Genomic DNA, 27,320 nt, shown 5'->3' on the forward strand with positions numbered 1-27,320 from the left:
AAGACTTAATAAGTCACGTAGACTTTATGAGGATTAAGTCACGAAGACCAGAGAAAAATTTAGTTACAAAGACCAAATAAGTCACGTAGACTTTATGAAGATCAAGTCACAAAGACTAGAGTAAAATTTAGTCACAAAGACCAAATAAGTCACATAGACTTTATGAGGATCAAGTCACGAAGACCAGATCAGAACATCCATTCCATACATTAGGGAAAATGGTTCGTGCGACAGCAAGTACAGTGAGCATTCAATTGCTAAGAAGATTGTCATACCTTACTTAACTGCTCCATAGAACAAATCAGAGACATAAATGTCCATAGAACGAATCATAGACATAAATTGCTTGCCTTTACCCTAGATTAAATTATTTACATTATTATGAACATCTCTAATCCCTCATATTGACCATATGTCAAGAGCATGTTCAACATCTCCAATCAAACAAATTATTCACAATTACATTTTATGTACTGAACTAAAAATATAATCGGTACCAGTGAATAAATGTCACAGATATAAATCAATCTTAATCTTCCTTTTTAGCTAGAATCTATTCATTCTAATTAGTTGCTTTCCTAGTTACGCTCCATAGACCGAATCATACATAGTCAATAGGAAACATGCTAAAGTAGCAGACACTGATCAGAATTTCAAGTAGACAGCTAAATAGCCACTTAGGGTAAAATCGAGATTAACTTATAATCTCAAGGGTCTCACATAGTAGAGAAGCAGAGATCCATTCTCCTACTACGATTCTTGTCGTCATAGCACATGTGGTATGAATCACATGCTACGATGTTATTCTCTTTACCAAAAAGAGCACATGTTTTTTTTTTCAAAATTTAACATTGTACAGATTTTGATCTAGACATTCCCAATGTCTAATCCTGAATTCAACATATAAATTCTTATATGGCCTCAAGCAGATTTAGTAAATGGTGGGTGCATTTACTCTAATCATTATACAAATGATCTCATCTTGACACAAATATCAAGGCGACCTTAACTTATGGGTATATCTCTATTCACAGCTATATAAGTTGTCCCATAAGCAACGGTCTTACCTCTATTTGTACTTAACAAATAGAAATGATTGTTCATGTGAGTGGACCAATCCCAATCTGCCAACATGCTTATCGAGACTTTTATTCGAATATAACCAAGACATATACACTGAATAGATCATGACATTTTTTATTTATCAAAATGTCTTTACAATTGTTACATTCTTCGAACTCCCAAGGACTTCATATGTCTATGAAATGACTCTTTAGTCAATGGCTTAGTAAAAGGATCAGCAAACATATTCCATGTAGGGATATACTCAAGAATAATCTTTTTCTTGTCAACAATATCCCTTACAAAATTATACTTAATTTCTATATGCTTGTCTTTGCTGTGATATTTGGGATCCTTGGAAAAAACTATCACAGCTTGACTGTCACAGTACACAGTAACAGGACTCCCACTATCCTCAGCAATCCTCAGATGCTTTAGGAACCTTCTTACCCAGACAGCCTCTTGTGCAGCCGCTGCACAAGCCACATACTCAGCTTCCATTGTCAACAAGGCTACACAAGCTTGCTTCTTGTTGTTCCATGAGATGACGTCACCATTCAGCAAGAAGACATAGCCAGATGTGAATTTTCTGTCATCAAGATCCCCTGCCCAATTTGTATCTGTGTAGCCACTTATGCTCATTTCTGATCCTTGGAAACAAATGCAATAATCAACTGTTCCTTTGAGATATCTGAATATCCTCTTCATCGCTTTCCAGTGTCTCGATCCTGGGTTTGACTGGAAACGACTAACTAAGCCAATAGTATAGCTTATATCGGGAGGAGTACACAACATAGTGTATATCAAACTACCAATAGCACTAGCATATGGTTTCTTCTTCATTTCGGCTATTTCCTCAGGAGTCTTGGGATACATACTTTTGTTCAAGACAGTACCTTTCGCTATAGGCGTCTGTTCAACGTTGCAATATGACATATTGAAGTGTTGCAGCATCTTAGTGATATAAGCTTCTTGAGACAAACTCAAAAGCCTCTTTGATCGGTCTCTAACGATCTTCACTCCTAAGATGTACTCTGTTTCTCCCATATCTATTATGTCAAATTGTGATGAAAGCAAACTTTTGACTTCTATCACACTTTATGTCACTTTCAGCTATTAGCATATCATCAACATATAATGATAAAATGACAAACTTTCCTTTCTCCTTTATTTAGTAAACACAATGATCCTCATTGACCATTTCGAAACCATAAGACAATATTACTTCATTGAATCTTATGTTCCATTGTCTTGACACTTGCTTTAGCCCATATATAGACTTCCTAAGTCTACATACTCTTTTCTCTTGGCCTTCAGCAACATAACCTTCTGGTTGTATCATATAGATTTCTTCGTCAAGATTACCATTAAGGAAAACCATTTTTACATCCATCTGATGTAATTCCATGTCATATTGTGCTACTATAGCTAAGATGCCACGTATTAACATAAACTTCACAACTAGGGAGAATGTTTCTTCAAAGTCAATACCCTCCATTTGGGTATATATTTTTGCAACCAATCGAGCTTTGTATCGATTAATCGATCCATCTGCTTTCCTCTTTATTTTGAGAATCCACTTATTTCCAATAGCCCTTCGGCCCGGAGAAAGATCGACTAAATCCCAAACTCGATTCTTTCTCATTGACTCCATTTCTTCATCCATTGCAACTTTCCATTCTTTTCTAATTGAGTTGCTCAAAGCTTCCTCAACTATTCGAGGTTCCTCATCGTCAACTGGGAGAACCATCAATACCTCATTCTCAATATCAAACCTTCTCCGAGGAATAATCTGACGACTACTTCTTCGAAGGTTAGACTGTTAAGAAACTGACTCATTCAGTGACAAATTACTCCCACTCGGTTGACTAGATTCAGGCATCTCCTGATCTGTTGATAAAGGAACATTATCCTCCTCCTCTATCTCATATAGAGGAATTGTTTTATCAACTTCACATCGTGTTGGGAACTCAGTTTCAAGGAAAGTAGCATCTCTTGACTTTATTTCAGAGATGGTTCCATCTTGTCGCTCACCAATAAAACATAACCCTTAGAAGACTCAGAGTACCTTATAAAGGTACACTTCTTACCTCTGGGTCATAATTTTCCATATTCGTGAGTCTTATCATGAACGTAGGCAGCTGACCCCCAATGTCTCATATTACTTAAATCCGACTTTCTGCATGTCCAACGTTCATGTGGGGTAGATGGAACTAATTTTGAAGATACTTTGTTAAATATATAGGTCACAACTAATAATGCATCTCCCTAATAGGATATTGGCAAATTAGACCGCGCCATCATAAACCTAACCATTTCAAGAAGAGTCCTATTTCTTCTTTCAGCAACCCCATTTTGCTTTGGAGTTCCAGGGATAGTTAGCTTATTTCATTGCAACCACATTGTCTTGAACTGATCTGACAAATATTCTCCTCCACGGTCAGTGCGCAAGGTTTTAACCTTACGTTCCAATTGATTCTCAACTTCGTTCAAGTAACGAAAAAAGCAATCCAATGCTTCAGATTTGTGAGAAATCAAATACACATGACCAAAACGTGTGAAGTCATCGATAAATGTAATGAAATAAGAACTCCCATTTCTAGCTTTCATATTCATTGGACCACAAATATCCGAATGAATCAATTGCAATGGTGATTCAGCCTTACCAAATCGTTTCCTAGTTGTCTTTCCCGCAAGACAATGCTCACATATAGACAAGTTAATCTTGGCATGAGTGCCTAAGAGACCCTCCTTAGCTAATCTATTCATTCGTTCTTGTCCTATATGTCCCAATCTAGCATGTCAAATTTCATCATTAACATTAGCATTACCAGTAAGAGCAATGTTTGAAAAACAGCGATCATTATTATTTGGTTCTACATCAAGAACCATAAAACCATTTGTCACAAAATCATACCCAATTAACACAGAGTTAATTCGAAGTTTTACACAACGACTATAAAAATTTACATTGTAACCTAAACCAAGAAGACAAATAACAGAAACTAGATTCTGTCGAATCTCAGGAGCGTACAGGACATCATATAGAAACAAGGTGCCTTCACCACGTAGGTTGAGCTTGCAAGTGCCAATTCCTTTGACTTCAATTCTTGCATTGTTTCCTACATATATCCATTTGTTGTCAGCTGGTACCCGACGATACTCCACATATGTAGCTCGATCATGAGCTACGTGATTCGTTGCTCCTGAATCTACAATCCACAAAGGATATGAATAAGCTAACAACACTGTACTTGCAACATATTGCTCGTGGAAAGAAGACAAAAATGGATCTACCTTTTTAGGCTCAGCACACTCCCGAGCAAAATGACCCTTCTTGCCACAGTTGAAGCAAGTCAACTTGCTCCTAGGTTTTTGTCCATTTTTCTTTCCTTTCTTCTTGATTTGGTTTTTCGTAGCAACAACATTAACCTCCTTTCCTTTCCTGAACCATTTGTTCTTATTCTTGGAACCAAAACCTTTAGCTACAAAAGCTTGACCAGATATCCTTGCGGATTCAATCCTCTCCGCCTCAAGTTCCACATAGCGTGAGACATCAGTGAAAGTCTTGATACTCTCACTATGGGTCAGGTTTTGTTTCATCGTTTCCCAAGAATCAGGAAGGGAACGGATAACTGCCTGAACCTGTTGTTCATCGGTCAACACATAACCAACAGTCTTAAGCACTCGAATCATGTTACCCATCTCCCTGAGATGTTGGGCCATGGTAACATTCAAGCGCTTTTTACAACTATCAAACTTGATAGTTAGCTGACGAAGCTTACTCAGACTGACTCCATTGTACTTCTCTCTGAGGGCTATCCAGACAGCATGAGCCGATGGTAACGACTCATACTCAAATACCAGGTCATCCACCATTGAACTAATCAATATTCCCTTAGCAATAGAGTCTTTCCTTTTCCATGCCTTATAGGCATCAAGGTCACGTCTGTGCTGTGCTGTGCTGTAGAACCATCAACCAGCTCCTCCATGAATTGATTTACAGCCTATAGAACTTCTTGTTCCTCAAGAACGTATTGTATCTTGAGGTGTCAGATTTTGTAGTTATCCCCATATAATTTCTCACCCTTATTGACTTCAGCTATAATGTTTTTAGTTGCCATGATCTACATAAATAAATAAATTATTTATTATTTTAGTGTAATTCATATATGTGCAATTATTTATTAACTCAGTGTAAATTAGAGTTAGTTTACAAAATCAAGTGATAACATTGTTTCCATTCATCATTTGTATATGCTAATCTAATCGAATCATTATTAAAATGAACTAATCATTTTTCATATGAACTAATCATATGGATATATGAACGAAACATATTCACATGAACTAATCATGTCATGAAATGAACTAATCATTTCCAAGTTTGTTAACATATAACATAACTTTTCATTATATAATCCTGTTCGTACATAACGACAGAAATTATTACATGACTCAAAACTAGATGAGCTAACACTGTTCGTACATAATAACAGTAAACAAAACACTAATAAACTAGATAGGTCAGCACTGCTTTCACTAGGACAAACACTAGTATAGCAGCCAACACTATCCCTATTAACCTAGACTCATTTGGGATAATCTCAAATGGGGCAGCTTTAGGATTCTCCATCAGATCCATTTCTGGATCTTCCTCGAGCATCTCCTGGTCCTCTTCAAACTCTTCAGGCTCTTCTTCACCCATATAGTGAAGTAGTTTTTCACACAATACTGAATATGTGATGCGCCCTTCATGACGCCCCCATACATAGTCTGCTATTATCCTGGGATACTCTGGCAATGAATGCATCAATGCCCAGATCCTATAACTGTCCAGGACTGGAAACTCTTCTTACTCAAGTTTCTAAAATAGTCTATCCAGTCGTCTAACATGTCCGTCGACTCCATAAGCAGACTTATACTCTATCTCCTGAATCTCCTCTTGGAGCTGGTTTCTCTGCACTTCGCGACGAGTTAATGTGGTAATCATCCATGCCATCTGAAAAATTGAATTTAAATAAGTCAGTACAAAACCGACTAACCAGTACAAAACCAGTTTAATTCAATTTATACAGGCATACCATCATTATAAATCAAGAAAAATAAATCTTCTCGATTTTCAGGAGTTTAAGTCGACTGACCCATTAGACCAGTCAATCAGGTGTCCGGATGTTAAACTTAGTCTATTGTCCTTATTAGAACTAATCTAATTGGACCTATGTTCCGTTATTGTTTAAGCCCATTTGAGTCAATCTTAGACTTATTAATCAAACTCAGGTCCGTTTGATTCATCCAATGCCCATTGGATTAAGTCTGACTCATTAGAACAAATATAATCTTTTTGATCAAATCTGACACAACGGAATTAATCCGGTCATATTTGATCAACCCAACTTCTGTAATCAAACTCACCCCAATTAATTCAATAATAAATTGAACTGGTTAAACCAACAAATAATTTGAATCAAATCTAGATATCATTGAATCAATTTGGTCTGTTTAAATCAATTAATAATTTAAACCAGACCTAAATTTGATCGGTCAAGTTGATCTGGTTCCATTTATAGTAAATTGAACCATAAATTAATTAAATATTTATTTATTAATTAATAATACATATCTATATGTATTTAATTAATTAATTAATAAATATATTTAATTAAACTTTAAAACATTTTATAACATGAAGAAGAAAAAAACTTAAAAACATGCAAGTACATTTTTTTTCGTGCAAAAAAAACAATGTATCATTAATTAACATTTTTTTTCGCATGATTTTCTGTGCTTAAAAAAATTACTGTTCATATCTTTAATCGATATTCGATAAGTGGTTTTTTCCGCATGCAAGAAAAGCAAGTTATTGTGCTCGTAAAAACGAGCACAGTTCATTCCATTTTTTTCTCTTCAATCAATCGGTTGAAGAATCGATTCAATTCAGTAATCGATTCATGCTATATATTGAATCGATTCAACACTACGCTCCGTCAAAAGCGACAGTGTTCATGATTTTAGATCGATTGATACGAAATTTTAATTGATTCAATTAAATTGAATCGATTGGCTAATCGATTCAATTGATGAATAGTGTTCATCTTCTTCTTCGCGACGGAAGAAAAAAAACGCGAGCTTTTTCGCGTTGATTTTCATGTTTTCAAAACCATGCATGCTCTGATACCATTATTGGTAGTTTTGAGAGCATGAAACAGAAATAAAATAAAGCGGTAATCACTCACATGGATCTCCTGAAGAAATCGCCGAAGAACCGCCGGTCAACGAAGAGGATGCCACTGTCGGAAACACGATCACGGGGCAATTGGAAAGTACTTCAAAGTTCACGAGCCAAATCCATACCACCGGGTGTTCTCCTTTGCTCGAACAAAACACCTCACAACCCCTCTTTGATCACCTTTTGCTACGCTCTCTCCGATCAACTATCGACCTCCTTCTCAAAGGTTTGGACGTACTTTTGTAAAAAGGTTGAGGAAGATGAAGGGGAAACTACGCCCTTTCGTCTCCTTGGCGTTTGCAGCAAAGAGAGTAACGAAGGGGAACCCTTGGTAACGCCTCACATAAATTTATTTATTTACTTATTAAGATTATTTAATCTTATTTATTAAAAATCTTATCAAGCCACCGTCGAGTTGGAGCTCAATTAATAGCGTTGTTGCCATTATAAATTCGGTTAAATATTTATAAATTTATATTCTTTTTTATTTTTAGCATATTATCAATAATTTAAAACTATATATATATATATATATATATATATATATATATATATATATATATATATAGTGACGGATCTAGGAATTCAAGCATAGAGGAACGATTTTTACGCAGAACAAGGGACAGTATCATCTATTTCCATCGGTGGAACCCCACAATACTAGGAGTTCCACCGCTGGCAAAGGGGGTGACCGTCGATGCCCCCCCCCTGCCCCCTGCCGTTGGATCCAACCCTGGGTGTGGTGATGAGAATGGGTCTACCCTGTGGAAGGTGATTGTCAGGGTGAAAGGTTAAAGTCAAGGTGGTCAACGTGCCTATGTCATTGGCCGATCGGGCGGGGTGGATCGCCCGACCGGAAGAAAGAAGGTCTGACCCAATATCACTCATGGCTCGGCCATATGTCGAGCACCCGACGCTCAGCAAAGGGGCAAACATTGAGTATATGCAAAAGCAGGCTGAGCGATCACTACGCTCAGTCTTGCATTAGTACTCAGAACGATAGCGGAGCAGAATTATGACCGAGCATACCGCACAGAAGCAGCAAGGTTATGACCGAGCGGCTATCCCGCTCGACCAGGGAGCAGACTCACCACCCGAGTAAACAGTTAAGACCCGAGCCGAGCGGTTATCTCGCTCGGCCCAGTGAAAGACACACTGTTAGCTGGAGATATCCTTTTGGGAGCCAGTGCCCTCGACAGACGGCATAGTCGGCGGCTGGGTCAGACAGAAGATCGTACGGTGAAAATTTCGACTGTCACTTCAAAGATATGCTCGGCTCATTAAAGTATTGTGTCAGGGATAATTTATTGACACGTCTTTTCAGGGGAAGCTTTGGTAAGCGTATACGCCTTGGGAAGCGTGCACGCGTGCTACAGGAGCTCTATATAAAAGGGGTCCAAGCTTCGTCGGAGGTATGCGCACATTACTGTTGCCGCTACTGTCTTCGTTTCTTTGCTCCGCTGCTTCCACATATCACCGGTGATTGATTTGAATGTCGGAGGGCCAACGCTGGGACCCCTTCCCTGGCTCGACACTGATGTAATTGTGGTTGCAAGTTCGATCGGAGTCTACGTACGATCAGCAGGAGCACCACATCCCTAGCTTTTGTTGTATATATATATATATATATATATATATATATATATATATATATATATATATATATATAATTTTGATATACTGCGCGAGGCGCACAGTGCGCGACTGTGTGCGTCTCACAGTATATCATGATTTTTTTTATTTTGATTTAAAAAATAAATAAAATATATTTTTTACAATTTTATTGGTAGGGTTCAGACATCCTAATTGGGATATAATTTTTCAGTTAATTTTTTTTTTAAGATTTTATCTCTAGGGTTTAGATTTTCCAATTGGATTATAGTATTTAGTTAAAAAAATAAAAAATGAAATAAATTTAAGTATTTACGGAGTATTGTAATATGTTAAGGGGATATCGGTAACGTATTAGCTACTTATATACAGAAATATTATTATTTTTTAATTAAAATGTGTGTGTTTTGTTATTTTTTTTAATTTTGAATTAAAAAAATAATTAATTTTTTTAAAGATTTTATTTCTAAGGTTCAGGTTTTGGGTTATACTATCAAAGTTATTTTTTTTTTAGATTTTATCTCTAGGGTTCATGCTTTGGGTTATAGTATCAAAGCTATTTAGGGTTCAGGCTTTGGGTTATAGTATCAAAGCTATTTTTTTATTAGATTTTACCTCCAGGGTTCAGGTTTTGGGTTATAGTATCAAAGCTATTTTTTTTTTAGATTTTACCTCTAGGATTCAGACTTCCCAATTAGGTTATAGTGTTTGGTTAAAAAAAAAATTAAAATAAAATTAATTTAAGTATTTATTGAGTATTGTAATATGTTGAGGGGATATATTAATGTATTAAAAATTTATATAAAGAAATGTTAATTTTTTTAATTTAAAATATTAACTATTAATTGATCTCCTGCGTGACGCGCAACTATATATATATATATATATATATATATATATATATATATATATATATGTTAAAAAATAAATAAAATTTATAATTAAATTTTATATAAATAAATAAATAAATTTATCTATAAATCCGTCCAAGAATATAATGTTAACGATCGAACCAAGTTTATATACTTTATAAATGCCCAAGGTTAATTGTTTACCTTGTAATTTAAATCGGGATTGATTTGAGCATCATGCCTTGGACAAGGATGGCCCAACACCAATTTTGCAGGGCGAGAGATCACAATATTCAACCTTCTTCATGCTCCATTCAACGTTATTGTTCATCAAAATGTTCACACACAATAATAATATAATATAATATTGAAGAATGAGGAATTCGATTATGATAAATTAAGCTATATATAATTAATCGAAAATCCAAAGGCTGGTCAGTCAACTCTCGTGAAGGCTAGGAGGAAATGAAAGTGGCCTGCATAGTAATTAAGATCGATGTTGGAAGGTGCATCAGGCTCCACAATTAAGATTCTTAAAATCTTCTTCAATAATTAACCTCATGCATGCCGTGCCCAATCTAACCCTGTGAAAGTTGATGTCATATAACAGCACAATGCAAGTCATTCGATTCATTATATAGCTATCTTTTCTGTTTGATACATCTGACTTTGATATTTCGCATGAAAACAAGAATCTAGCTAAAACATAGTATTCTAATCCGTATGAATACAAAATTCATCAAGATTTTATGGCAAAATAAAACATAAAGCTAACGACTGCAAAATAAACAAAACCTGATTATAGCGGAACGACTCTATGTCGTCTATGAAGTCTGGAGATCATGCGAAGAAGCAATGGACAAATATTCATTGTGGTAAAAGGTGATTCGTTCGTCTCAAACATCTCTGTCAATTCATCCTTAGGTCAACACGGAAAAGATAAATCACGGGAGCTACTAGCCCAGACAATGACTAGTATATAGGTAGGACAGAAACCTGACTACTAGTCAAGGATTTGACCTCCAGATCTCATTGTGACAATCCCATGCACTAGCCACTAGTCCATCCTGATGGGACTAATAAGACATATCGGATTTAATTAGATTACTTTATTGGATTTAATCCAATAGGACATGCACAATCGGGTTTAATCCAATAATCCACTGAAAATCCTCTCCAGCTCGGTGGCTCAGTTGACTCGGTAACTTTATTGACTCTGCAGCTCAGCAGCTTGGCCTTATAATGCAGCTCGGCCATACGAGGCAGAATGGTCCTACAAGACATTTTTGTCTCCCAAGCAACTCATCTGTTTTTTTGTTTGACAGTATATGATTATCAATTTAGATCATCTCAACAGATATATATATATCTGTTGGAATTGGAGAGCAACAAAATAGATATACTAAATCATGTTTGTCTTTTAAATTATGGATCTTTTCGTGGTACATATAATTTTAAACAAAATAATATAAAAACATACCTCAAGTCCTCGATAGATGTGAATAATATCATAAACAGATAAGAGCCCCACATGTGACTCATCTAGCGGTATTCACACGCACTAGATAACGAACTTGACACGATTCGTTAGGTGCTAGCCTCTTGGATCGACAAAAACTTAGAAGCAATAATGATTTCTTTTGATGGAAGAAAGCGAAGAAAACTTCGAGGAAGAAATGCAAAGAAAAAGTTTGTCGCTTAAATCTTTCCAAAGATGACTACTTATAGCCTCCGAGGAATATGAAAAGATATGACTCTTCATATGCTCCATTAATCATCACATTATGATAATTCTTCGAATTCTCCATTACTTATCATTATAATGACTTTTCAAATTCTCCATTAATTATCATTAATATAGCTATTCGAATTCTCTCTTCTTTGGATCAAATAGATCTATATTTGATCTTGATCTTGACTAACTCCCGATATTTCAGAATTAATTAATAATCCAATTAATTATAAATCTATACACAGACTAAGGTAACCGTCTAGCAATAATTTTTAGTCACCCAATGCGATAAAATTAATATCAGTCATAGACTATAAATCATTATGAATCGATTATTATGTAATTCAATCTCTTCATCTAAGCCTACATCTCAATCAATTCGGTACATTATGCATCATCACCAAATTAATTGTTTTACTTATTTTTAAGGATATAATAGACTTATCTTGAATGATAAATCATTCCTCCTATGATCAGGAATTTTGAGTCACTAGTATCTCAATCAAGCGACCAGGATGTTAACTCCTAATCCAAGAGAGCGATGAATTCTCTATTGACTCGACACTATTCTCTCTACGTTTTGCTATACATTAATCACAATCTCATTAAAGAATGCTTTTAATGACATCAAAGTACATAACTCTACGCATAGAATAAATGAATGTCTCAAATCAAAAAATCAATTACACTCATTCATAAGCGAAATGACTAATGATGCTTAATATGTGGTTAATCAGGTCGTATCTAGTATGTGTACCTCTAAACTCAAAGTACCCCCAAATACTACTTGAATATCCATCTCTTGGTCTATCTCGACCTAGTCACACTCAGCGTTGATTTAGATCTCCATGCCCCCTTTAGATATCTATCTGATTAAGGACTATTTTTAGATTAATATACTCATTAATCTGTGAGACTTTATCATTAATTATATACGTATAAAAAAGTAAATAATTAACGATAAATATTTATCTTTATGAAATAATTATCTATAAATTAATAAGAGTGTTTTGACACATAAGTGCACACACTAATAATATCTGAAAGTGATTTAGTATATTTTTAATTCAGCAAATTTCCTCTACCTTTAACAAAGATTGTCCAGCATGCATAAATTAAACTAACACACGACATAGGGCTAAGAGAGTTGCAACCACAAGAGGAGCCTCTGAAACAAATACCATGGATACAACCCGTAAGGATTTCCCAGTTGGTGATTTCCGCCTGGCCATTGCTTTGAGGATAGGCCACTAATGTGAAAGCCTGCGCAATGCCATAGCCCTCGCACCACTCCTTGAGTCTCCTTCCGACGAATTGCCTCCTATTATCTGAGACAAGCCAGCGAGGGATGCCGAATCGACATAGGATATTTTTCCATATGAACTTGATGACCATGTGTTCAGTTATACGCGATTTAGATCTAAACTAATCGTGGTGCATCATATACGCGATTTAGATCTAATCTAATCGTTAAAGCACTAATTAATTACTCTACTCTAACATGCATCACATACACACACACAAACAATTAATTAAATTGTGATTAGTCATGGCTCTACTACGATCTTCTCAAGCCAATGAGAAGATCGGACGGTCAACCTAAGGTCAACAATTTCTCCAAGCTCCTCCCTTTGACCGCCAAGTGTTGCTCGCACCCTCCACGTAACTCCTCCTCGAGTGGACCTTCCACCGCTCCAATTTTGTACATTACAAATTTGAAATTCGAGTTACATTTGAGTCTAAACTATTTACAACAGGAATATAAAATAAAGGAAGGCACGACGCGCAGGTCGCGATCATATACAACACGCACAAACACACAAAATGATACGCAGACCATATTATGAATTACAACACATGTATCCAATCCAATTGGGGTTTTTGGGCCATGACTATCACAAATACATACATAATTCTAAATTATGTATTTTATATAAATTTCTGCAATTTTACTACAATTTTTACAATCTTATGAGTTACAATTTCTCGGCGGTCCCGTTTAGCGATTTTCGGGCGCGATCGCGGGACAACGCCCCTTGCGGGGTTAGGGGTAGCGCCCCTTCTCGCGATATGAGTCTCACGAGTGTCCTACGATGATCTTACAGCACCTTGACCTGCTGTCCCAAAACTTTTTGGGTGAGACCTTGCCGTTTCGGAAGGTGTTTCTCGATAGTCGAAGCCTACAAGTGTTCAAACACTTGTTGTTTCGCTTCTACGAGAAAAATACCCATAAAATACATAAAAATTGTAAATTTACAGAAACATACAGATCTATAATTTTTCATAAAAATTAAAATAAAAACAAGTACATGTTCGCACGTGGCTCTGATACCACTATTGGGTCTTTCGGGCCGCAAAAACCGCTTTTTGCGTTGCGAAAACCCCGAAATCCCATGCCACCGGATCCGTGCGAATATTAAATTTTTCATGTACATGTTTTCTAATCTTAGATCTACTTTAGATCTACATGTTTAGAAGTTTATACCTTTGATGCGAAGCCCTTCGCTTATCCCGCTCGTCCAAGAAGATGCCGGATCTCAAGGGTGTCAAGTGAACACCCCTCTATGTGTATCCACACGAACAATTAGGTGGAGAAGAAACCTTAGAGTGTGCGAGCACTCTTTTAGGGGTTCGGCCAAGGAGGAGGAGAGGGAGAGAAGAAGAAGCATGGAGGAATAATAATGATCGATTATGGAAAATAAGAGTAAAAAATGACTTAAATATTTTCATCTAATGAAAATACTTAATGCTCATTAACACCATTAATGAGCCTCATTAATGAGCCTTAATGAATATTTAATGAATATTCATTCTTCATTAAATGACCATTTTGAAACTCATTCGAAATTTGAATCTTAAATTCAAATTGAATTCCATTTATCATTGAATTCAAAATTCAATGAATATCATCATTAAGTCTCACTTGAGTCTAACTCAAGTCTAGCCTCACTTGAGTCTAACTCAAGTCTAATTCAATCGAGTCTTACTCAATTAATCTAATTTGAATTACTCTTAATCCAATTTGGTTCATTACATGAACCTAATCCTCTTAATTCATCATATGAACCAAATCTCCATCTAATTGCCCTTTATGTGTGACCCTATAGGTTCTTGTAACATTGTTAATGCTCCTAAACTCATTTAGAAGCATAAGTAATGAGCGGTATCTAGCAACACATCATTACTACCCAAGTTACAAGAATGTTGAGATCCAACATCATCTTGTGACTACTAATTGTGACTCTTCACAATATATAACAATGTCCTTCTATCCTTGACATCTAGATTGATCAATGTGAGACATAGACCGTGTCATCCTCTAATCAATCTAAATCTTGAACTCCAAGTAGACTCACTCTAATTAAATGAGTTCAATATCTCATATTGACTCATTTGGGCATGACCATGCACTTAGTGGTCTCACTCTATCAAGAATAATGATATCACTCCCGTCATATAGCAGGGATAGATCCCATCTACATCACTCACATCCCTCCACATAATTTGTTACATATCCAGTAATTGTCTTTATAGTCCACCCAGTTATGGGTGACGTTTGACGAAGCCAGAGTATGCAACTCCTTATGTAGGGAACCATGGTGACTTCAAGTCCAAGGACTAGTAGTCATACTAATAGTCACATGAGAAAGTATATGACACTCATATAACAATACATGATACTTTCTCATGGCGGGTCATTTAGTATACATTCTCCAATGCATACCCATGTGTCAACTTGATATCTCTATATCCATGACTTGTGAGATCAAGTTATCGAGTTGACCTACATACTAGTCTCATCGCATTAACATTGTCCCTGAATGTTAATACTTGACTAGGAATGATTAAGAGTAGTATTCTCTATATCATCTCACTATCGATTCAACCAATCGATGATATAGATAAGAACCTTATACTCAAGGACATTATTATATTCAGTTATTTGACACCAATACAAGTAAGTATAATAACCAAAAAGAAATATCTTTATATACATAGGAATATGATACAATAAGTCCATACAACAATCATCATATGATTGACTCTAGGGCTCTAACTAACAGACCGGACATTTGACACGAAGTCCAGCTAGGTCGATGGGCTGACCGGATAGCTGGCACGAAGTCCAGACTGGTCGAAGGGCAGATCGGACATCTGACAGGTAAGTGAAGGTAAGTCACTGGAGGGGAGTGACTGTGAGGACGTGTTCCCGAGAAGGGAACATTAGGCGTCGATCCGACTTAGATCCATTTCGGATCCGACTTAGGTGACTGTGGCAGTGATGAAGTTGACCTTCTCTTGATCCTCATGAGCAAGCGACACTTAGTGGTAACCTTAATATGCGTTGACCATGCAGATCAGCTCGCAACCCACCATGGAGTCCACCATCTGGTCTATCCTAAGCAGGGGATAGAAGTCTTTCAGGCAAGCTTTGTTTAGGCCAGGAAAGTCGATGTAGACTCGTTATTTATTGTCCGACTTGGAGACTAGCACGACGTTGGTAAGCCAGCTTGGAAACTAAACCTTACGGATGTGACCAGCTTCTAGCAGTTTTTCATCTTTGCTTGGATGATATGGTTCTGCTCTGCACTGAAGTCTCTCTTCTTATGTCTCACAAGCCCAGCGTCTGGTCGGACGTGAAGCTCATGCTGAGTTACACTCAGTGAGATGCCCGGAAGCTCGTGGGTCGACCAGGCGAACACATCGTGATTTCGCCAAAAGTAGGTGACCAGCTCTACCTTCTTCTCCTCTGTCAGATCGACAGCGATAAAGGTGGTGGGCTCTGATTGGCTGGGATGAATCTAGACTTCCTCCTTTTCCTCGTAGACCAGCACGGGAGGTTCTTCCTTGATGGCATTCACTTCCAAGCGAGGGGCCTTCCTCATGGCTCTTACTTCGAACTTGATAATCTCGACGTAGCATCGCCGAGCGGCCAGCTGATCGCCTTTTACTTCACCCACCTTGTTGTCCACAGAAAACTTGATCTTTTGGCAAAAAGTGGACAACACCACTCGAAACTCGTTAAGGGCAGGTCAATCCAATATGATATTGTAGGTGGACGACGTGTCCACCACAATGATGTTTGTGGTACTTGTCCTATTGAGCGGCTCCTCTCCGAGCGATATGACTAGCCGAATTTGGGCGATCGATAATATTTCATTGCTTGTGAACCCGTAGAGTGGGGTCATCATTGGTTGTAACTCACACCAGTTAATTTGCAATTGGTTGAATGCCTTCTTGAATATAACATTCACCGAGTTTCCTGTATCGACAAAGGTTCGATAAATATTATAATTAGCTATTACCACTCAGATAATTAGGACGTTGTCGTGAGGGATCTCCACTCCCTCTAGGTCTCTAGGGCCAAAACTGATCTCAGGCCCCTCAGCTTTTTCCTTGTTGCATTTGACAACATGTATTTCTAGGCACCGGACATGCGACTTCCTCACTCGGTTTGAGTCACCGCCGGTTAGCCCACCAGCAATCATTCCAATCTCTCCTCGAGCGACATTGTTTTGACTTTCCTCCTCCCGAGCCAAGGTCCTAGTCCGCTTTGCAAAAGCTCGGGCAGAACTTGTGCTGTTTCTCTTTTGAGGCTGATAATGATGTCGTTCAAATGCCATTCAATCGTCATCTCGTCACCCTACTAATCAGCGCCTATTATGCTGATCGGGTGATGGTGATCGATGGTGATATCCTTGGGGCGCTCGTCGGCTCACAATTGGCATCAAATTGTAGCAATCACACGTGTGTGCGTTGCCGACTGATGGAATGGGCAAAACATTGACGTCCATACATTTCCCTTTGCCGCCTTTGAGTGATTGGCTACCACATGCTGTACGACCTACGTTCTGGGCTCCTGGTGTTACTGTTCACGTCCCGCTCGGAGCCCCTTGGGTGGCTGATGGCTACTAGGTGGTCGCCGTTCAGGCGCTCCTGCGGGCTCGATCGACACCTCCTTTTTTCTTTCTGCTTGGGCCTCTTCCACATTTATGTACACTGTGGCCTTCCTAAGCAGGTGGTCGACGTCGTTCGGCGGCCTTTGGATGAGTGAGCGGAAGAACTCTCCTTTAGTCAGCTCATGGGCGAAGACATTCACCAATATTTCTGAGGAGACTGATAGAATATCCATGACTACCTGGTTGAAGCGCTTGATGTAGGTCCACAGTGCCTCCTTGGGCCCTTGTTTCAAGGAAAATAGGTTAACGATTGTCTTTTGGTAGCGGTGGCTGCTCGCGAAGTGGTGTAAGAATATCGCTCGAAAGTCTTTGAAGCTATGAATGAGCCGATCGGCATTAGTCTGAACCAGCGCTGCGCTGACCCAAAAAGTGTAGTGAGGAAGACTCGACACTTCACCCTGTCAGTGTACTGATGAAGTGTGGCCGCGTTATCAAACTGGGCTAGGTGGTCGTTCGGATCGGTCGTTCTATTATACTCACCGATCATCCACGGGGTGTAGTGCTTTGGCAGAGGGTCATCCAAAATTCTCTGAGAAAACTGTTGATTGATCCGCTCGAGCAAATCATTATTCCTTGGCGCTTTCCCTTTACGTGCGTCCTAAACGGACGTGTCGTCCGACGAGGATCCTCGTTCCTTATCCACTCGGCCTAGCTCCTCTGCTGAAGTGTGGAACAGTGCTCGATGGAAGGGTATCGGCACGTGGGGCGCGTCTCCATATGTGCCGGTCGGCTTCTTACTCTGTCCCTGAATGAATTCATGATCCGATCGGTCTCTATATCCGACTGGATGACCCGTTGTTGAGGCCGCGGGTTCCTGTACATGGCGATCAACCAACATCTATTGTTGTTGTTGCTCTGCTATTTTTGCCGCTCGGGCTTGTATCAGCGCATCCAGCTCCTCCTTTGTTAAAGTAACCGTGGCGAGTCATCCAGTGTCCTCCATCTTTGGTTTCATCCTCCTGGACACGTGGTCATGGACACGTTCTCCAACTGGCTGTGGGCACGTCTTCCAATTTATTGTCGTACAATCTACCTGTTGACCATACTCAGTGTCAGCAGCACTATCTCCCAAAAGGATATCTCGAAATAGGTCAGCGATCCCACTGATCGGTCGAGCGAGATAACTGCTCGACCTAGTACTCCCCCACTTGGTCGGCCTCGACTGTTCTTCTATACGGTGATTGGGTATAGTAGGTTATCGCCTCCCGATCGGACAAGCTCTCCGGTCTTCTGGTGTTCTGCCGCTCCGTATCGAGCATCTGGTGATCTTACCATACTGCTCCGAGCTAGCCGGGTGGTCAGCTCCGGCAAGCCCGTTGCCGATCGAACATTGTCTGCTTGACTGGCCCTTGTGGTTGACCTCCGCTCGACCTTTGTAGGTGAATCCTTTGACATTCTGATATTGATCACCTTGATTTTGACCTCCATCTAGATAGTTGACTCATACAAGACGAACCCTCCCTTATCACGACATCACGACATCAATTACTTTCTGCAGTAGCAAACAGAATGCCGAGTCATCTCTTAACGTTAAAGAGTATAGTGTCTAACATATCATCGGATCACTGCCTCTTGAAACCCCTACTTAGTCATCGAATCACTACCTCTTGAAACATAGGAGGGTAAAAATATTACTGGATTGAAAACACATAGGGTTAAAGGTGTTTTACGCTTTATTTAATCTTATTTTAATTGCCACATAAATTTATTATAAAATTTACTGGCTAAATGTACCTTCAAGTTACCTAAGGATATGATTCACATTTCTTATAATTCACATTTTTCACTCTTTATAAGCTCATTATAGTTCTTCTATAAAAGCAAATGGCACATGATTATTTTTTATTATGAAATATTAAAAACTATTTTTTAAAAATCAACCTCAGTTAAAATTAATTGTGGTAGCATTATAATTTGCAACTCAAGATTTTATAATTGTAATTTAATTATGCTCTTATTTGGGTTAGTTGTGGCCGCTATATTTATATTTTAAAGTTTACAGTTTAGATTAGTTTTGTTGCATTCTTATCTTTAACGAAAATGTGACTTACCTTATATATTTTATAGTTTTCATTTCACCTTAAAACTTCACCTCTTTTGAAAGTTTCTCAATTGATATAATATATGATTCCGTCAGAAAGTTGAGTCGGACAGAGACGGGCTGCGCTATCCTCGGGGTTGACAGAAAGTCGTTGCGAAGCCTGGTCGATCTGGCACCTGCCGAAAGGGTGCCCACGGGTGGATGACAGGGGATGATGATGAGATGACGAGACGAGAGTCCTGCACACACTCAGACGAGCCACCCTCATGTTAGAGACTTAGAACTAGGGAAAAAGTCCCCGGGTCAGGTCCTCCGACGCTTAAGTCAGGTACTTTTTCCCCAGAAATACTGAGAAAATGACGAAAAGTAAAAGATGAGTGAGAAAAGACGAGTGAGTGTACCTGCGTAAGGGACAAAGTTCCCTTTTTATACTGCAATGAGTGCTTCTGGAGTCTGACGGATGTCAGGGAATGTCGGATGTCAGGCTTTGTCTGGCGGCGAATGACACGTGGCGTCCTCCTATAGGTCTAGGAAGGAATCAACTGGCGATGAGCACTAGACCGTTAGCATATTCTCTGACAGGCAGTGATTATTCCTTGACAGGTTGTTACGATTCCTTGACTTGTTTGTCGTGTAGTGTATGCTTGCCCCATCCTGTTAACCCTGGACTGGGTCCCTATGCCCGCTGACTTCGATCTGTGGGATGTGGACCAATATTTCCTAACATGCGTTTGTCGCTTCACAAATCCAGATCTGTACATCCAGCCCTGTCCTGCGTGTCCTGTCTTGTGAACTCTTGACCTGCCTTACCTTGTATCGTGACCTGTATACCTTAGTTTGGTTCCGCTTATCCTGCATCTCGACCTGTACGCCTCCGTCCAATTTCGTCTATCCCGACCTGTATGCCTTAGCCCGATCCCATCTGTCCCGACCTGTACGTCTTAGTCTGATTCCGTCTGTCCCGACCTGTACGCCTTAGCTCGATTCCATCTGTCCCGACCTGTACGCCTTAGTTTGATTCCGTCTGTCCAGACTTGTACGCCTTAGTCTACGTTTTGTGCCGCAAGGCTAGAAGTCCTGATCTGTATCCTTGGTTGGCATATCCCGACCTGTACGCTTTGGTCCCTATGTCCTGTACTGCAAGGCTATAAGTCCTGACCTGTATCCTTGGTTGGCACATCCCGACCTGTACGCTTTGGTCTCTGCGTCCTGTGCCGTAAGGCTATAAGCCCTGTCCTGTATCCTTGGTTGGCATATCCCGACCTGTACGCTTTGGTCCCTGTGTCCTATGCCGCAAGGCTAGACGTCCCGACCTGTATCCTTGGATCGCGCATCCCAACCTGTACGCTTTGGACGATCCCTACCTGTACGCTTTGGTCCACGTGTCCTGTGTTGGTGCGATTAGCACTAACGGTCTAACTCAGGTTTTGATGAATGACAAATTAGGTTAAGTTAGGTTTGTCGTTGTCTAACACTCTGATCGAGTGTGCAAGCGAAGTCCAGACAGGTCGACGGGCTGACCAGATGTCTGGCACGAAGCCCAAGCGGATCGACGGGCTGATCGAACGCTTGGCACGAAGTCCAAGCGGGTCGACGGGCTGACCTGACGCTTGGCATGAAGTCCAGCTATGTCGACGGGCTGACCGGATAGCTGGCAAGAAGTCCAGACGGGTCGAAGGGCTGACCGGATGTCTGACAGGTGAGTAAAGGTAAGTCACTGGATGGGAGTGACTATGAGGACGCGTTCCGGGAAGGGAACTTAGGCGCCGATCCGACTTAGAACCATTTCGGAACTCTAAGTTGAGATCTTGACTAGATTCCGATCTCGGAGAGACGGAATCTAAGTCATACTCTTCATGTTGAATTTATAAACTGTGCTAATATGTTGTTTTGTAGGATATACATTATATATTTGCCTCGAACTAACCTTGTCTTGCAGGAGAAGGACTTTCTGGAGAAAGGTGGTCCGGGCGCCCGGAGGCAAACTTTATCCTGATCGCGGCGTCGACACCTGGAGCTCGCTGGTTGGGACTGCTACGTCACACCAGGGCGCCCGGAAGGGATCCAGGCGCCCCGAGCATCCTATAAAAGGAGGGTCAATGGCGGAGCTCAACACACAACTCAGAATTGACGATCTGCTCTCCTGCGCTCCTGCGACACTACTCCGACAAAACTCTGTTCCTTTCCAATTGTTTTATATTTGTCGGTATTTTATTTCTAGTTTTTCTGTACTTAATTCTTGTAATCAATTGTTCGAATTGCTAGTGGATTGCCCAACGAAAGCACTCGACGAGTGCGGGCCTTGGAGTAGGAGTCAACATAGGCTCCGAACCAAGTAAAAAGAACCTGTGTTAGCCTTGCTCGTTTCTACCTTACTTTTCCGTTGCGTTTACTCTTTTCGAACGTTTATCAATATTCACCCTCCTCTATCGATTCTTCACGATCCAACATCCTGTACTGCAAGACTATAAGTCCTGACCTGTATTCTTGGTTCGCACATCCCGACCTGTACGCTTTGGTCCATGTGTCCCATACTGCCCCGTACTGCAAGGCTATAGGTCTTGACCTGTATCCTTGGTTGGCACATCCCGACCTGTACGCTTTGGTCCCTGCGTCTTGTGCCGTAAGGCTATAAGTCTTGACTTATATCCTTGGTTTGCATATCCTGACCTGTACGCTTTAGTCCATGCGTCCTGTTCCGTAAGGCTATAAGTCTTGACTTATATTCTTGGTTTGTATATCCCGATCTGTACGCTTTGGTCCCTCCATCCTGTGCCGCAAGGCTATAAGTCTTGACCTGTATCCTTGGTTTGCATATCTCGACCTATTCGCTTCAGTCCATGTATTTTCTGACCGGTGCGTCCCGGTCAGTCCGAACTCTTATTTGCCATGCAGACCCGACCCCTGAATGCTGCTTATGCCCCCCCTGGGTCATCCTGTAATCTGAACCCTTGTCCTCCACATAAGCGGGACTTTTGACTGCCACGTAGGCAGACTTTTGACTATTATGTAGGTTTGACTTCTGATCGTCACGTGAGCTTGACTTTTGACTACCTCATGGACTTGACCTCTAACTACCTTGAGGGCTTGACTCCCGATCATGTACCGTATCAATATATATTTTTTCATTGTTATGCAACATGTTTGCTAATATTTATTATCGGCCTTAAAAATTCTATTTCTTCGTAATATCTCATTTTACCTTTAAATTTATGCTATATTTTACATTTTAATATTTTTATTTCTGTAAAAACTTTTAATTTTTAGTTTTTTTTTATTTTAAATTTTGTCATAACAATTTCTTTTTATTTTCAAAATTTTCTAGCTACATAAGTTTCTTTTGCACATTTTCTAGTTCCCACGGTTAATACGATCGATATATGAGTATTTACCCTAATAGATTTAAGTTAATTCTTAGTGGATACAGATATCTAATTTTTTTTCATATAAATGGCTGTTATGGTAGAGTAAAAATGTCCCTTTTACTATAGATCAATAATACTGAATCACTCGGGATGGTCTAGTGGCTAGCACATGCTCTCGGGACGGTCTAATGGCTAGCATATGAGGTATTGCCACCATGAGACCTGAAGTTTGAATCTCAACAAAGCCGAGGTAAATACCTCTCTTATGTGTTAATCACTATTCCAAAGACTAATAGCCACTTGTGATTTACCTCCTCCGTATTGATCCTGAGACGGGTTGACGGGGACGCTGAGGGCGAACATATTCATCTTTTTACCACCATAATACTGGATCACTCGAAATGAGCGATATCACCTATACGTTTTCCAACTCTACTTTGCTTAGTTTTTTAAAATTTTATTTCAATTCCAAATATAATGGCGTGGAAGTAAATTTATAACAAGTGTTATTAAAATCTCTTACAATTTTTTTTGGATAGAAGTGAGTTTATTAGGAAGAAAGTTTTATTTTACCCTTATAGTTTTTCAATTGATCATTCAATTTCTAAATTTGATAAATTATATATTACATTTACTTTTTACATAAATTTTTTTTTTGTAACTCTAGCTGATCTATTAATTTAGTCACTTTCCTTTTAAGATTCTCATAAGTTTTAAAATATCCATAAAACTTCTTTTAGTTGTAACTATGGAGTGGAAAATTTTATTTTAATTTTAAAATTTATCAATTTAAAGTTTGTTAAGTTGAAATAATAATCAATAAATCTGTCAACTAAGAATTAATCACACAATGTGCACTTAAACCATCATAATCTTAATCACACTTACTACAAATGATTCCACACTTGTATATATGAGTAATTTTCAATCTCATTTTCATCTACTATTAGGAATTCCAATACTGTATTGTAGAGAGGAATATAATAATTTTCATAAAATGAAATAAAATAAGTGCATTCTTTGTGTCATAGATTACACTAAAAGCACAATCATAATATTGTTTCATTTGCAAAATATCACAAGAATATGCTTACTAAAAGCACACTTACAATAAAAGCTCACAATTCTAGTATGAAAACTACTCATAATTACATGCATCTTAAACTTTATTTCTGAAAAAAACTAACCACTCATGTCTGTTCTATTAAATCTTATCTTGATCATCACATAAATTTTATCAGCAATGCCATCGACTTTCTGAAAGTAACAGTACCTCCATTTTGTCATAAATAATAAAAGGATAAACACACTCCACAATCCAACAAAATATCCAAGTGTACTACTTAGATAGATTGATAACATTGATGATAACATTGCATGCTCCTCGCTTGTTGCATTGGTTTTGTTCTCATGAAAGTAACTTTTATTTACCAAGTCTCCACAAAGATAAAGATTACCAATATAAATGGATGCATCATCTAACGTTTGAAGTTGATTCCCGGAGGGAATGTTTCCAGATAGGTTGTTATAAGACAAATTCAAATGATTCAGAGCATTTAGTTGTGACAAACCTTGAGGAATATCACCTGATAAATTATTGAAGGATAAATCTAATGTTTCCAAAGAACTCATTCTACCAATACTATCAGGAATTTTTCCTTTGAAGTGGTTTCTTGATAAATTCAAAGTGTTGAGTTCAACAAGGTGTCCTAATTCTTCAGGAATCTCATCCGTCAAATCATTTTTTGAAAGGTCTATGCTCTTCACAAGATACAAAATCGATGAAAAAGTAAGTTTGTCTCCTTTTGTAACTAAAGTTATGCTCTCCATTTCCTCATCAGAAAGATCTTCTATAAATGCCCCTGAAATATTGCCCGGATTCGGAAGTTGCTTTGCTGATGTCGAAACCATTGTACTAAAATTTCCAAACGGATGTGGTATTGATCCTGATAATGTGTTATTTGCAAGGTCGATGATTTGTAGATACCTCAAATGCCCAAGTTGTGGATCAATATTGCCATGAAATATATTTGAGCTCAATCGAAGAATGCGTAATTGTTGCCAACTTTGCCCAATCCATAGAGGTATTTTTCCAGATAATTTGTTGTCACCGAAATCAACAATCACTAACTGTTTACAATTTTGCAGTGAGGATGGAAGATGCCCTATCAGACTATTATTATTCAAGTGCAAAAACACTAGTTCCATCAAGTTGCCAAGAGAGCTTGGAATTTTTCCGAAGAGCATGTTGCTTGCCAAAAGAATACGTTGAAGACGTGTTCCCTCTTGCCAACATTGAGGAATTTCTCCAGAAAGTTTGTTGTTTGATAAGTCGAGGCGTTCAAGACTATGACAATTGCATACATTGGATGGTATGCTTCCAATGATGTGATTATGTGATAGTAACAAACAATATAAATTTGGTGTGAATAAGGTTGGTGATAGTGGTCCTGAAAAAGCATTAAGAGAAAGGTCTAGAAATAGTAAGTTGGGTGGAAGATGAGGAATTGGACCTTCAAGTAAATTTGAATGAAGATATAGATAAGATAGTTTAGTTAAATTCTCCAAGGATGCTGGCAAAGTACCACTAATTTTATTATGGGAGAGATCTAAAAATACAACGATAGAAAGAGAGTTCCAAAACCATTCAGGTAAGTTGTCCTCTATACTTGTATTGTGCAAAACAATAGCCATGATGGATTTTTGCGAACGAAGCCATGTAGGTAATCTAGGACCTAATTTACAAGAACCAAGTCTAATGACTTGTAATTGAAAAGGAGGGTTCCAATTGTGGTCTATTGCTATGGTAATACCAGACAAGAACAAGGTGTTTAATTTGGTTAGGTTGGAAAGGTGAAACTCAGTAATATCACCCTCAAAGGAATTAATAGAGAGGTCAAGATACTCTAAGTTGACTAGTTTCCCAATCTCATGTGGTATTAATCCAGAAAGTAAATTGGATTCAAGAGATAATGTATTTAAAGTAGTTAAATTTCCTAATTCACTGGGTATTGGACCAGTTAGTGAACAATTATCAAGGAACAGTGTTGATAAGCTTGATAGATTCATAATCCCCATTGGTAAAGAATTTCCAAGGAAATTAAAGCCCAGGAGGAGGTATGTTAGATGCTTCAATTTCCATAACGTATCAGGTAGGGGACCAGAGAGCAAATTCCAATCAAGATCAAGATGTGTGAGGCTAATTAAGTTTCCAATTTCAATAGGCAACATTCCTCGAATTTCACACATTGAAAGTGTAAGAGACGAGAGGCTCGTGAGATTCCACAACCAGTTGGGAAAAGAAGAGTTGAAGAAGTTTTCACTAAGATCAAGAGTTGTGAGAGAAGTGAGGTTGAGATGGAAACTAAGAGAAAGAGGGATATTATTAATTCCACAACCAGCTACATTTAATTGTTGTAGGGAAGGTAACATGTTGACTGCAGATATCAAATTATGGGAAGCAATGCTGAGATTCATATAGGACATGTCTAGATAAATCAAAGAAGAAAGGCCGGAGAGCCAGTCAAGGCTATGGACAAGTGTAACAGAATAAGGATAATTATATGACCTGAGATCAAGATAAAGTAGATTAGTTAAGTTTCCGAGACGAGGGGGAATGGTTCCACTGAAGTTGGAGAATGAAAGATCAAGATGGAGTAGTTTGTGGAGAGAACCAATGAGTGGTGGAATTTGGGTGCCATCAAAGTCATTAAAACTTAGATTTAAGGTGTGCAGATGAGTTAAAGACAATAATGAAGGATGCAGCAGCTCACCCCTCAAAGCAGTGTCCGACTCATTCAGTTGGTATTGGTAGGCATTTGGATTTTGAAGGTTGAGCTCGGCTACTCGTATGCTGCCTGTTCTGTTGTGGCAGACCACTCCAGTCCATGCGCAGCAGTCTACTTGGGCATGCCATGAAGACAAGCGGGCGGAAGGATCTTTGATGGCGGATTTGAAAAGCAAGAGAGCATCCCTCTCCCTCTGCAAGCATCCCTTGCTGCTCACTCTCCCTTCTACTCCAGCTACCTCCATAAAAAAGAAGGCCAGGATGATGAGCCAGAAGAGCCTGACAAGATAAAGATTGTAGCAGTGGTGGGGGTGGTGCGGTGGCCATGGCTCATGGAAACGGAGTCTGCTTCTCCAGGCCTCTGGCATAATCTTCAGTGTTGGTTTGCAGAAATGCAATGGCAATGGCCAAGTATTTATTTGCAAGAATCCAATTGCATGCTGTGCTCTCTAGAAATTGTCATTCACGTGGTAAAAAAATGATTCGCTCGTCTCAATATTTCCATCAATTAATCCTTAGGTCCATCATGAAGAGATAAATCATAAGAAATAGAAGCTTAAACGATCGAATTTTAATCATAAGATTTTATATGATAATATTAAGAATCGCACCGTTCCGAGAAGATTAAAAATTACCATTCATCTCTCAGCAATAAGCGGCCAACGAATTTCCGGTCGGCATC

The 27,320-nt window shown here is 38.9% G+C and overlaps 1 protein-coding gene across 1 annotated transcript; it reads right to left on the reverse strand.

Moving 5' to 3' along the window:
• Nucleotides 1–17,351: 17,351 nt before the first annotated feature.
• Nucleotides 17,352–27,006, reverse strand: LOC122004695 (receptor-like protein EIX1). The gene is made up of 3 exons (XM_042559542.1): nt 24,283–27,006; nt 23,163–23,238; nt 17,352–17,668 (listed from the first exon to the last, which is right to left on the reverse strand). The coding sequence occupies exons 1-3, from the start codon at nt 27,004–27,006 to the stop codon at nt 17,352–17,354; spliced, it is 3,117 nt and encodes a 1,038-aa protein (XP_042415476.1).
• Between the last annotated feature and the right edge of the window lie 314 nt (nt 27,007–27,320).

Source organism: Zingiber officinale, chromosome 7B (genome assembly GCF_018446385.1).
Source record: "Zingiber officinale cultivar Zhangliang chromosome 7B, Zo_v1.1, whole genome shotgun sequence".
Taxonomy (NCBI): Eukaryota; Viridiplantae; Streptophyta; class Magnoliopsida; order Zingiberales; family Zingiberaceae; genus Zingiber; species Zingiber officinale.